Below are 14,633 nucleotides of genomic sequence, written 5' to 3'. Positions count from 1 at the left end.
CACTCACCTGCATATTGCGAGACGAGCACTCCAGCCGCTGATTCTAACGTATTCGTTCGGAGATCATCAAGTGACGCAAGGCCCAGCCAGTAATCTGGTCGCTCGCCGGGTGCGAGCGTTCTACCCGCTAGGCTCGCCGAGTAGTTATTTTCTGCGTATGATTCTACTAATACTAAATCGCTACCATACCTGTAACAGAATAAAGAAAAATAAAATTATATTCAAGCCTGGACAACTCAATAGTGCTTTAGAAAAAAATATATCATTTTCCATCTAAATGCATGTGAAGTCATTATTATTATTTGCATTTCCGTATTCCCATTTTCTTGGAGTGTTAGACACAACGTTTCTGGCCTGTCTTGAACAAGCTTTGTTAGTTTCACATTACAAATAATATGGTTGTGGTCAAAACAAACAAAAATTACGCAGGCCACTAGTAGCCTTCAGTTTCGTTGGCATATTTTCACAGAATCCCACTAAGAGTTGATTGGTATTTGATGCAGTGACTAAAACATGTGTGCAGATTTTGTGTTTTCTTTATTAGCCCCGTCCAGTTAGCTGCACCTTTTGATTGACTCTCTTTGCACTCACGTGTCTAGTTGATTCCCAAGTGCAACACTGAGGCGTCTACTTCGTTGATTTGTTGTAATTGTAACGTAGTGTATTTGGTGTCAGCACAATTTGCACTACGTTCTGAAACGGTATACAGTGTGGTGTATTATTACGTGGTGCGTGCTAGCCAATCAAATGAATGTTTAAAGCAGCAGACAGGGGTCTGTCTCCCTTATCGCACAATGCGAGAACAGCCTTAGCAGACAGTCATTTGTTGAATCTTCTGAACTTAACACAGCCATTCTTGCGTACAACGTCTACTTGGTTGAACGCAATTTCCTTGCACCAGCTTGACACCACGACACAGAGTGTCAAAAAGTGCAGCGGACTAGGCGGGGCCATTCTCAACTTCGCATCTCCAAATTTCATAAATTTCATTCCGCAGCCCCTCAGTACTCCTACGATGATTAATCCTGGTGCCGCCACTGTTTCTGATCCTAACTATGCTGGGCCAACACATTCCACCATAGATCGAATTCAGGAAAACTCGCAAAGGCGGCAGCGCTAACTATTGGGCCTTCTCAACTAGGCTATTCTATATTCAAGATTTTGAGTATGATTAATAATCCCAGCATCTGAGATTCGAAAACATTTCGGTAAAAGGCTCTCGAATGCAAACTACGTCACACGAAATTTCTTGAACACAAAATATATCCAACAGACAAATCTCAGGCAAGTAGCCCCGGGGTAGTAATGTTTCGTTGCCGCTTTGAATTCCCTCTCAAATGAAATTCTGCGCCCAGAGCATTTTTTTAACGGTTCTAAACATTCAATTCACAAACACCCCCTATTTTTTTCGCTTTTAGATGGCGGCTGCTGATAAGGGATGACCCCCCCCCCGGGAAATAAAATTCTGGGCACGGGCCTGATCCATTTGTATGTTTTCTACCTTGGCTACTCCTCCATGCTGATAACAATTTCAAGTTCTAGAGATTTTTTCCACAATGTTGTGCAATATAAAGAAAATGGGGGGGGGGGGAGGTGGCCATAAGAAAGTATGGTGCATTTCTGTAGACTTCGTTTTGTAACAATTAAGATGAATTCTCATACAAAAACCGACTAACAAACCTATCATTAGCCTCGCTGCTTGCCAATGTATGAAAACAATATGTCGTGCAGCTGACAAATTCTCACAGACTGGCCTCCGAGCAGTTGTTTCCACGGCGCGGCGGGCATGCAAAACGTATCTGAGAAAACTATCTGTGCGTTTTCACGCGAACCAAACAAGAAACGAGCGTGAAACAGGTTGACTCCGATTCACACAAATTCAAGGAGCAATGCATACGATAACGGTGCACGCTTACCTTGAACTTTCACACGTCGGTCAACGCAAGCAGCCTTTCTCAAATAGGACGCACATGAGAAGCACTGGGTTAGTTGTAAGGGGTGTAACGACATAGGAGTTGGGGCAATAAACAGGAACAAACAATGACAATCTGATCTTGATCAAAAACGCGTGGTACAGTGAGATCCATAAGTATTTCCAAGCAAATTGTCCATCACCACGTTTACTCTCTTTGTTTTGCCGGCGCCGGTGGCGGAGTGGCTAGCACATCGCGGTACGACGCTAGGGGTTCCGGGTTCGAAACCCGGCCTGGGCGTGGATGTTTGTGAGTGTCCATTCATCAAGTTCATCATGTCATCACTCATCTCCATCTTCGCAATTTAGCCAAAAGTGGCACAAAAAGCGAAGTAAAATAAAGCAAATTAAAATAAAAAATAAAAACTCCCTTTGTTTTATGCAATGAGAGCTTCAAGAACTGACACAAAACACCAAAAAATCTGCTCACAACCTCTGAACCAGTATACGTACGTAAACATACAGTCCTCAAAAATACGTAGGATAAAGAAAAAAAAACAACAAAAAGAGCCATGGACAATTTTCTGAACAATACTTATGGATCTCACTGTACAGTGGGATGCATAAGTCTTACCAGGCAAATTGTCCATCACAATTAGGCTGTTATTAATTTTTCTTCTACATTCTACATACATGTCTTTTAAGGTTGCAATTTCCCTAGTACCTTCTGTTGTAGATGTTGCGCGCAACTTCGTTGGAATTTTGTTTCAATTCTTCAATTTCATTTACATTACGTAAAACAAAGTGAATGAACCTACTGATGGACAATTTGCCTGACAATATTTATACATCCCACTTTGCATTAGCAAACGTAATTTTTCATCCCGAAAGCCCATACCGGATTTACCGTGTCTTCAGCCACATTTACGGAACACAAATCTAGTTATTTCATTTATTACTGTACTTCAAAGATTACAGATGAAGCAGTGTCGTATCCGGAAAAATTAACCTGGTTTCCCGCTACAATTCTTATTTATTGTTTATATTTATTATACAACCCATCTAGATTAATTAGATATAATAGAAATATAACACCAATAACATGCAAGTAAAGAAAAAACAGAAATCCGACCATTTCAAAATTTTCGGCAAATTTCTATATTTCTCATAAAATTTCCCTTTTTACCTGTAATTGGACCTGGATTTTCTTGCACCAAGGGAAATTTCCCTTCATGTAGAAACACTGCCTCTCCCAAGCGAGGCGCCGAGACCCACATGTCTTCGGGTCGCTCAACCTTCTCCCTTCCTAACCGGGGAGGAAATCTGGTCGTCACAAGGGTTCGATGGAGAACGTTTAGTGGCGTACGTAAACCAGTGTAAGTTCATTAAATAATTTACTTAAATTTTGGTTTAGAAACTAATTTTAATTGTTTGCGTAATGAGCGCTTTGCCATATATTAAAGGTAAGTGTAAAAAATATATGAAAAGGGTTGGTTTACAGGCGGTAAACGCGCTAACATGTAGAATACGCCACTGACTGACGAAGCGATACTGGAAGAAACTGTACATTGCTGTACATTTTAGCAGTTTAAATCTGTACCACTTTATGTGAACAAGAGTGTACGTACTATTTTTCGATGGAAATAGTTCAGTGCTACATCGTTTCTGGCTGGATAGAAATACTTAATAGTCTGACTCCTTTCCAAAAGCAAAATCATGTCGGCTCGAGGCAGGAAAGATAAAAGTGGCATGCTTTTTAAAATTTTTACAGCGATTAACGGGATACAGTTTGTCACACTTGTCACGAACCGTGACCCAGTGAGTCATGACCAGATGCTTCCGGCTAACCTTCGCCAGCAGTTTCTATCCTTCTACTTAATACACGCCTGCCTGGCAATCCTACTCATTTTTTTCGATTTTTAAATGCACAACAGATGTGTGCACCTGTTTCCTTTTTCAGACTTTTAAGTGCTTGAGTAAAGTAAGCGCCAAAAATTAAGCAAGTTTATTAAAATGACCTTCAAATTATTTGAATATATGCGTAGACCCCATACAGACAGTACGCAAATTATGTTTTTTACTAGAGGAAAGGAGGGGGGGGGGGCGGGAGTGTAAAGTTGCCAGACATCTAGTTTTTACAACATTGTCCTGTATTTCACGATCTGTTCTAATGTTCTGTAAAAGATAGGTGTGCACACGCGCCGCAAGAGGGAACAGTTACCCCCTAATAGTCTTACTTAGAAATTTACTGTAGAGGAATCTTATTACAGTTATTTAACAATATTATGCTCTTAAGTAAAATAAAGAATTTTCATATTTTCAAGCCGACGAAAGTTCCAAACAACTATGGAGGGGGAGGAGGGTGCATTATTCCCCATATAATTAAAGTATCCCTCTTCGTTCTCTAGGAAATTTCTTGTTATTAACATTCAGGGGCAAAGAACGTTGGCGCCACGGAAGTTGGAATAATTCTAATAACAGTGATTTTCAATGGGTTCAGAGAGACTACATACGACCATGTTTCGTATCCCCTACTGAACTTTCATCACATGGTCTGTGTACACGTATGCTGCAAAAGTGTGCACATGACGCACATTTATCCTGCATTATGGCTTCCTCTCTGTCGATTTAATCTGAAAGGAGTATGTGCCATGCGCGTCGCTGGAGTTTAATGTCGAAACGACGAAATACATACGTAGCATTGGTGGTGAATAGTGTTGTCCACGGGACGAGACGGGACAGGCTTTTACAAATTCGAGACGAGACGAGATTGATCATGTGTCCCGAGACAAACGAATATTTTCGAGACGTGACAGGCCAAAGTCTCGTCTCGTGGGCAACACTAGTGGTGAAGATTTTACTTCTGCACATAGGAAAGTGTTGGTTTGGAATAATCAAAAAATAGTTTCTCGTAATCAACCAGCGACAAACAAATAATGGTTCCTTTTTTTTTTTCAAACGTGCACAATTACTTATAGTACAAAAAAGCTTCGCCAAACGTGTTTCGTTAATTCAAAGAAATTCTTTTTTTTCTGTGTACGAACTTTTAATGAAATTCATTAATATATTAGTATTTGTGTAGCCAATAACAACAAATACTAAAGATTTCTTGATTATAAGCTACATAGTGTCAACATCGCAATAGTCTGTGGTGTCTGCAATTTTCACTGATGATCTTTGAATAGGCGGAACGATACTAGAGACTCAAGAAGAAAGTTTATGTGTGAAAGTCTTAATGGAAATATACGTATTTTTTTTACAAGTGTGATTATTATTCATCCCACCAAACACTGAATCCAAATGGCATGCTTGCATCATTAGCTACAGCTGATTTTCAGACGCATCCTCTGATCTGAAATTACTGCAAACAACGTTCACGTTACTCAACATCACGCACTTTCTACCGTTAGGAGAAGGGGGGGGGGCGTTTGATTGATGAAAGATGGTAGAAGATAATGGTCGCACACAAGAATGGGTTCTAGTGAGCAATTTCTGCCTCTTATCTCATGATGGATGGATGTAACAATGACACATTTTTGCAACCGCTCACTCGTTAGTACCGAGAAAACATTTTTTGTTACCCGGAATACACTCTCATCCTCCCTCCAAATTCCGAGATCAAATGCTTGGTCCTTCTGATTTAAAGGTAGACCAAAACTGTGTCAATGAATGCATGTAATCTCGTGTAAATTTGCCACCTGTATGAATCGTGACTTACATCAGGGGATCTCTTATCCTACTTTCTCAACAACGACGGCACCCTCCAAGACATTGGGTCATTTTTCATTCTTCCTTTCCAATGTTTGCTGCTCAAAGCAAACCTTTAATTCACCGCCTTTGCACCTTATTTCCCCCTGGCCATTCCTACGACGCACGTCACAGAAGACATTCAGGTATGCCGCTTTTCAACCATTCATGTCCACATTCCTCCTGCAACAATGTTGCCAGTTCCTCGCCTAACTTTTACGCACATTTTGCGTGCTGCCACAGACCAATACAAAAGCACTGATTGGATAAGCTAATCAAAAGATGTTATCTTAATGAATTTGCCGTGTGTTACATGGAGCAGCAAGAAAGAAAGTTACTTCAACTTCTTACGGTTCTGATTACCAACTGAATACATACATAATGCCATAATCTTCAATTTCAATGTGCTAACTAGATGGAGCATCTGTGTGTGAATTTGCAATCGAAATGTTGTAACTGCTACATCTGTATTGGCCTGTCAGTACTGTTAAGATTTAGCACAATCCATGATAAAATATTTCGGGCTACATGATTCAAGGCTAAATCCACATTCCAGCCTGGTAAAATATTTAAACAAAACACTAATTTCTTTTCTTTTAAGTACACCAATTTATGCTCAGACAGGCTTGTAGGGACTTGACCTACAGTTTAAAGTGGGATTCGAAGCACTGTGCAAATGTGCCTCTATTGGTTTTCGAACCTGGAACACAATGATTACAATGCGTTACCACTACGTTATCAGAGAGAGCCCTAGAAAACGCTAGTGCTAACGCATCAATTGCCAGTGACATGCGCAGGTTTTTATATAACGGGGAGTAATTTTCCTTTCTCAAGTCGTCTGCCCCATAGGCATAGTAAAATGCCGGCCACAAGGCAGGCGCGGATCCACGGGGAGGGCGATAGGGGCGATTGCCCTCCCAGTGTTTTAGGATAGCCTATATTATTATCCCTAGTATCTTTAAAGACTCATATATTCTGTCTTTTATCACCAACTTTAATTAGTTCGAGAATAATTTCTAAAGCTTAATTTAATTTAATTTTATACTCAGAGAGGCTAATCGGAACTGGACCTACAGTTTAAATTTGGACGCAAATCACTGTGCGGTGTGGCTCATAAGGGAATCGAACCCTAGACCCCTTGAGAGAATAAATGTTTGTCTTCTTTTCTAATCCACTTTACTCCTCATATCTAGCCCCACCCTGTGGCCGAGTGCTTAGCACATCGCGCTGCGACGCCAAGGATCCCGGGTTCGAATCCCGGTCGGGCTTGGTTGTTTGTGAATGTCCATTCATCAATTTCATCATTTCATCACTCATCCCCATCTTCACAAATTAGCCAAGAGGCACAAAACGCGAAGTAAAATAAACTAAATCAATCAATCAATCCTCATATCTGATCGTTGAGTTTATCGTGGCAATGGGAGGAATTATGATAACAACAGACAATAATTGCCACTTATTGCAGTTCTGGACCCCTATTTTTGCAAAACAATAAATACTCTAATCTCTAGAACATGGAATTCTACTTGGTCTTCGTTTACAGTACGATATATTGTTTTAAAAAACAGTGCAAGTCGGAAAGAAATGATCTCCGTGGTATGTGCGCCACTCGACTAAAATTCGCCCCTCCCACCTTGTGCACGCCACTGTGTGTTGCAGTGAGTTTCACTATTCAGTTTTAACCTCAAGTTCAATTTAAGCTCTCCATTTCTTACAACCGATACAAGATTTGTATATATTTCGCTTACATTGTCATATTCTACAGGCTGTACCAAAAGTCCCATTGTTCCCCTGTTGTCTGATAACGATTATGGGCGACTTTCTGTTTGATGTGTCTCCATAGCGCATTATCACAAGATGTCAGATTTGGACTTTGGGGTGGCCATTTTAGAGGTGCTGGTAAATTTGGCGATCCTCGTCCAATTCATTTGTCTCTGAACACATCATTTAGGTATTCTTTTAAAATGGCCACCTGAAATCCAGATCTGACATCTTATGTTACGGAGGATTTCACATCGCACCTGGAGGCGAATAATACTGTGCCATGAAAATGGCGGTGTGCACACAGATCCTCTGGAGTAAATGGTGGTCATTGGTCTGATTTAATGGTATACCATCCTCTCATCATACGCATGCTGTTAAAATAACATTTTGCAGGTTTGTCTACAATTTAAAGGGGGGTAATGGGACTTTTGGTACACCCTGTACATTGACAATGTAATTTCTACTGCTCGGTTAACTGGGACGATAAACAATGACGTGCTTCATATCTGGTGCTCCAAACCTAACAATACAATTATCTACAAATCTTGTATCGGCTTTCAATTCGTAAAACCTGTCAACACGAGAATTTGAATAAAACTAATCAGTGGCGGCGATTGGAGGGGGGGCACTTTTGTCCCCGCACTATGTTAAACCTTATCTACAAAGGGAAATATACTGTCTTTGCCCCCCCCCCCCTAGTTTTGGTACTTTGCCCCATCCCCCGGTTTTGGAACCCAATCGCCGCCACTGAACCTAATGTATGGGCAAATGGGGAGAAAATCGATGTTTCAGGAAATTATTATGTAGCTAATGGAAATGCTGTACCAGTTTCCAATTTTTAAGCTCAAATTAATAATATTAAACAAGCAAGGATATTGTGGAATAAGAAACTAGTATTTCGCTAGCAAAAAATACTTTCTGTGTTTGTGCAAGTGCGAGAGAATTTGGCAACAACGTGACGCAGTCCTTGTTTGGGCGGGCAGACCACTCACTCTACCTGGTTATGAAACTTGTCAGACCTTTCGGCAGGTGAACGAACCTGCGTGTAAGTGCCGAAGTAGTAAAATTACATAGGAACAAGAGAGGTTAAATTTCACTGGCTATTATCGTAACATCAGTTGTTTCATTGTGTACATTCAGATTTTTATTGCATTGTCATATTTTAGAAAATGTCTATGATTTATTGCCAGTTTACTGTTTATTTTTAACATAGTAAAAACTGAAACTGTTATTCTGAGGTTATGCATGAAAGAGCTATATTGCATTTGAAGAAAATGAATTGATTGATTGATTTGATGATTGATAAGCACAGTAAGAATAATCGGAACTGGACCTACAACAGTTTAAAGTGGGATCCGAACCACTATGTGCCTCCTTGAAGAAAATGAGACTACACATTACTTCTACAGCACAATTATCACTTCCCCATTTTAAAATAAAATTCTAATGCTAAGAATTATTGATAATAAAAATTAACTATGATAGTACAGTACGATGCACAAGTATTTGTTCAGTAAATTGTCCACGACTCTTTTAATTGATTTTTCTCTTCCACCGTATTCGTGTTTTTAAGGAATGTGTTGTATTTTTACGTATGCTCGTCAGCAGCTCGTCTGGGGTTAAGTTTCAATTCCTGAAGCTCTCGTCGCGCATGCGTAACAAAGAGACTAAACGTGGTGATGGCCAATTTGCTCGGTAAAATGCACCCCAGGGTTGTTAAAGGTTCAGGAATTTTAAATAAATTCAATTCCGGTCCAGGAGGGGAAATCGGCAAGCGTAAATGGGTTCTGGACCGTAAAGAAGCTTTATATTTGTAAAGTATTTTAATTCGGTCAAGGAATATTCAGGATGAATTTCAAAGGACCTCGCACGCTGAGATGCGGAAAACACGGAACAATCCGGCAACAGAACTTCTATCGTCTGCTTCTATTGAAATCTAATGGTTAGGGAGACAAATTTATGGTAAATAAAAACTGAGGAGAGCGGTAAATAAAATGATAGATCAGCGGTATATACCAGCGGTGAAAAAAAAATTGGCACACACTTTTTCATTATCAGAGGAAACAACATACAAAAGAGCTATAAATTGATAAACTACTTCATTTTTATATACTGTACACATACACAAGTACTTAGCTGTCCAACCAAAAAGAAAACATCAACACAAAATCACTTCATTTCTAAATTGCATATCTCAAGTGATTTATTCATTGTATGTATTTAAAGGATATCCTTGCTGTCCAACAAATAAAATAATCACTACTGCACATACACAAATACATGTTGAAAATCACATGATGATAAACAAAATTCATTCATGACTGAACACAAATGACACCACTGTTTCCCTTGATGTGCGGGAACAGACTAATCTTATCGCTGCTACAGCTAGCAAGTTCAATGAAACTGGAAGTTGAGTAGACATTCGGGGCTAGAAAGGAATGCAGCTTGACAGGGAGCGAAGTTTTCGAACTGAGATTATGTGCATGAGAAATCCCAATTTGCAGGGTCTTCCTGATGTGATCAAAGATAAAACGTTCTTCAGCTGCAAGTGGTAGGAAACTTTAGGCAAACGTTTCGTTACAAATCGACAGTTTGCGCACACAACCTCGATTGCCGGTTTTTGCGTGTTTTCTACTTAATTTGATGAATTTCACGATTATTTCGCGAAAAAGCGTTCATTTCGTGGAAAAGCACACATTTCGCATTACTTCGCGAATAAAACTCATGCATATTTCATGATTTGGGGTGTAGTTACGTGCAGAATGTTCAAAATTGCATCTTTTGCTTTCACATTTCGCGATTTCGCGCATCGCGAAAATTCAGTGTCCCTACTAATGGTGTAACGCTTACTACAGGGGAACGTGCGGTACTGAAGCAGGGAAATTCCGGCTAGAAGTCTGCAGGTTATCTTGAGGGTTATGGCCCACCGAGACGCCGGAAGCGAAACTATTCCGTTCGGTTTCCGCGCTTCCGGCGTATCAGTGAGCGTCAAGCTTAATACGGTCCAGAAACTTTTTTCCGGATAAATTTAAATACGGTCCAGAAATATTTTTTCCGGATGAATTTAAATACGGTCCAGAAACTTTTTTCCGGATAAATTTAAATACGGTCCAGAAATATTTTTTTCCGGATGAATTTAATTACGGTCCAGGAACCTTTTTTCAATTAAACAATACGCCACATGGACCGAATTTAAATTGTGCCAGAAATGAGGTTCCGGTCCTGTTGTGGAACCCAATAGAACCATTAGAATTTACGGGTTCCTGGACTTTAACAACACTGATGTACCCCACTGTACAAACATTGCTGTACCGACGAATCACATTTACACGATTTATATAACTACTTGTGCAATATCAACAAATCGAATTGTTAAATTGGGCTCATAATCAAAAATTGCCGTGGTTAACCGTTAGTAAGAAAACATTATGTGACCTTGGGAGGAAATGTAAGAACTTCGATGGGCATAACAGTCACAAATATGGGCGTTGTCATGCGACGAGGAACACAAAATGTGCGACAGCTTTTCCGGTGCAGTTACCAACCAGTTCCGCATTCGGATGAAATTTTTTGGCGAAGACAGTCCTTCGAATTCTCTCACGCACTTCCTTGTTTCCGTAGCGCCGCGTGCATGTCATTCCAATGTCCATTTCCTACTCATTTGATAGGCTATTTACCCTACACGCTCGATGGCTTCACCGTTCACTTGATGGTGGCGTTGCCACTTATGGAAGGCAGGCAGTTGTCCGCTATATCAGTGTTGCCAACTAATAAGAAATGTCGTCGAGTGCAAGGAATGAGTTTTTCAGAGGAGAGAAACATGTGCAAGAACTCCAATACTGCAAGTAATTTGAAGACATTAGTTCCACAAAATAAAATTAAGTTTTCAGATCACTTGAAAGCAAACGTTCTTTTCGCCGCAGCATCAGTGATGTGCTCAGGTTTTCCGAAAGTGGGGGGGGGGGGGGAGTTACGTATACTTTTGTCTGTTTGCCATCTATTCCTGTCTGTGACGTTATTTTTCTTGTGGAATACTGGGCCAAGGAGCTAATGACCCCGCCACTGCGCAGGATTTCATTTTCAGCAGTGTTTCTCGCTGTTGTTGTTGTTATAAGACTAATCGGAACTGGACCTACAGTTTAAAGTGGGATCCGAACCACTTGTGCCTCCACCGGGTATCGAACCCTGGAAGTGTTTCTCGCCTCTTAAAGCCGTTTATACCCACCATTAGAAAATCACAATGTGTGTGTGTCGTAGGTCATTTCACATATCTTGTTATTCTTTTTATATTTTTTTCTAAACACAAAACAAATTAAGAAAGTTAATGTTCGAACACAAACCAAGCAATTATAACAAATCTTCAGACATGAATTATCCCCTTTTCTTTTCTTAATGACCCCCGACACACATAATTTACCTTCATTTAATACTGTTAAACTCTAGAAAAATGAACTTTGTTTATAAGCCCCCCATATAACTTCTGAGATTCCCTTGTAGATCAATTCTGGCTACGGGCCTGGTATTCTTGTATAGTTCAAATTATTGTTTTCAACTCACAATTTACGTCAATTGAAGTACTGATAGTTTGAGACGTTCCTTCCTGCCATTAATTCACCTTTGATTGGCATTCATTATCGAAAGATCTCAAGCTTCCATTTTCCTTCATAGATAGCAGGACAAAATCAAATTAATTTCTTTGATTAAAAAAGACCAGGAAAAGCAAGTTGTTAATCAATATTTTAGAAATTTCTTACACGGCTATTGGATTCTACACAGGAACTGAAGGAAAAGGTGTAATGGATTTAATTACTAACAAGAATTCACAGTTTAAGTTCAATTTCCCCACTAATTCATAACAAACGTTTGCAGATGTTATGTCATTTGGATCACACGAAGCAAGCGTTATGCAATCGAAGTCAGCAATTAAATGTGTCCTACACTATTCCAAAATCCTACACCACTGTATGCCGATTTTGTCGATTCAGATATATTTTTTTCAAGGGGGAGGCTTATTTTACTCAAGGCGCTCTGAATCGCCCTAGTGGTACCTCCCTCCCCCCACACCGTTCTTCATTCTTGAATTCCGGTGTCGGACATAAGCATAAATGTTACGAACTCTTGAAGTGCTGAGAAATGAAGTTGACGTTTTTATTCCACAACTTTCTATACAAATACTAAATATTAGTACATTATTAAAGAAAACAACGTTCCTGACAAATGTCCATAAGCCTCTTAAAACTCCCCGTCAAGAAACGTTGTTTTCAAGTGAATTTTCAAGGCGAAATATATTCATGAAAATTTCCTCTCCCCCCCCCCCCCCTCTCTTTCTTCCGTGTGTCTACACCAGCGGTAGAAAACTGTACCATCAGGGAGAGGCTACTCCAATGGCGTGCGCAAGGACGGGTTGGTGGGGGTATATAACTCCCCCCGCCCACACAGATTGGGCCCAGTGTTCCTAAAAAAAGAACGTCAAAGCAGTAAAGATTACAGATTACAAAATGGGGACTGGCTACTGAAAGAAGTACACGTAACCGGGGTGGGGGTAATCTTTCGAAAATCCTCGGTACGCCACTAGGCTACGCTGTATCATGTGGTAAAAAAAAAGAGGGTGCACGGTTGAGTGAAACTTTTAAAAAATAATGCTCAGTTTACAGCACGATTTACTGAGCCAGTTTCCTTAAAAGTTCAATTCGAAATCTCGGCACGTGCGAATGCGATTTCCGATCCTAAGGTCTTGAATATTTCTTAAATGACGTATCTTCCTGTTGTGGATAGGTATAGTAGATTCTCTGTCGATTTATCGTCGTGTGCCTATAACGCTGGACAAGGTGCGAGTATTAACGTAGAAGGGGAGGGGGGGGCAACAAAGGTATATTTAAATCTCCATAATAGACATAAATACTGGTAACAAATATTTCCATTAGATTTTTAAATGTAAATTAATCCCTGCCTTAGCATGGGTGTCCCTTCATCAATTTCATCGTCACCTCTAATCCTCATCTTTGCGATTGGCGAAAAGTGGCAGAAAAGCGAAGTAAAATCAATCAATCAATACTTGTGCACCCACTACTGCTAATGCACCAATCATTTGCCACCTTATCATATTTCGTAACTAAATCTGCGTAATGGTTATCAAGTAGCAAAGCACTGGGTACGGAGGGGCTCTTTTTCAAAACAAACCTAAGGATCTCAATGGATTCTTTGCACCTAGTTCAATATTTCCCACTCTGGTTCTCAAATCTAAATATCAAACCGATTTCTATGCTTGTTGTTCTTGTTATGCAGTATGTCGGAAATGTTTGCTATAATATACGTTGCAATATATTTCGTAGAATGGGATGCATAAATATTACCAGTGAAATTGTCCATCACTATCTTTATTCACTAAATTTCACGTAATGCTAGGTTTAAGATTCTTTAAAAGTCCAAAAATTTAAAACAATTACAAACATTGAGTGATTAATTAGACTGCTATTTTTTATTCCTATAATTGTCTTTATACAGAGGAAACAAGCCATGTTCACATAAAATAAGTTGTAGGCCTATATGCCTCAAAAGTGGAAAATAATTCATGGTGTCCTACTAAAACTCATAATGAAGCAGCAAATTACAAAACACTCTATTAAGGAAGAATCGTGACACCTGCACAAAGGAACAAAAGAAAAGAATAATGCGAAACGAATGTAGCACACATATACTAAGCTTTTTGTCAAAGTCCCCTGGCTTGTAAGATCCGTGGCATTCGTTATGACCGATAAAAGCTGACGTCTGCAGGAAAAGAGTGTTCGAAGGTTCAGGGTACCGTTACATGGAATCTCGGTAAGCAGGCTTTACAGCTTGCGGCCTCTTCCCAGGTTTGGTATCGGCTTCAGCCAGCCACACCAGATGCTCTTTGCAGCACTTGCCTCTCGAACGCACAAGGTAAACAAAGTTCTTTCAACCTTGATTGCTTATGCAAGCCCATAAGTAGCAAGCAGTACGCCCATCCAGTAACAGTTTGCGTGTCGCTGAAGTTTCCTTGTATTGTGTTGACTTGATTTTTTAACTCTTGTGCTGGGCGTAGCTAATTGTACATCACCTGAACACCGTACGCGGGTAGTTCGTCAAACAAACGATAGGTGATGCTGTTGTCACAAGATAGAGTGTATGCACTCGGTCAAAGTGATTTACTAAATATATACTCGAGATTTAAACAGTTTTGTACACA

At 40.0% G+C, this 14,633-nt stretch overlaps 1 protein-coding gene across 4 annotated transcripts in view; it reads right to left on the bottom strand.

Moving 5' to 3' along the window:
• Positions 1–14,633, bottom strand: part of uif (sushi, von Willebrand factor type A, EGF and pentraxin domain-containing protein uif) — a 227,839-nt gene that overhangs the window by 115,134 nt on the left and 98,072 nt on the right. For all 4 annotated transcript variants that reach the window (XR_014443858.1, XM_083142169.1, XM_083142172.1 and 1 more), the window contains exon 5: positions 8–189. Coding sequence is in view for 3 of the 4 variants with exons in the window: in XM_083142169.1 (XP_082998295.1) it covers positions 8–189 (182 nt within the window). In the remaining variant the exon portion in view is untranslated. The remainder of the gene's footprint in view (positions 1–7; positions 190–14,633) is intronic.

The sequence above is a fragment of the Lepisma saccharinum genome, chromosome 20 (assembly GCF_977018435.1).
Source record: "Lepisma saccharinum chromosome 20, izLepSacc3.1, whole genome shotgun sequence".
Classification (NCBI taxonomy): domain Eukaryota; kingdom Metazoa; phylum Arthropoda; class Insecta; order Zygentoma; family Lepismatidae; genus Lepisma; species Lepisma saccharinum.
This window is presented reverse-complemented; position numbering and strand designations above follow the sequence as displayed.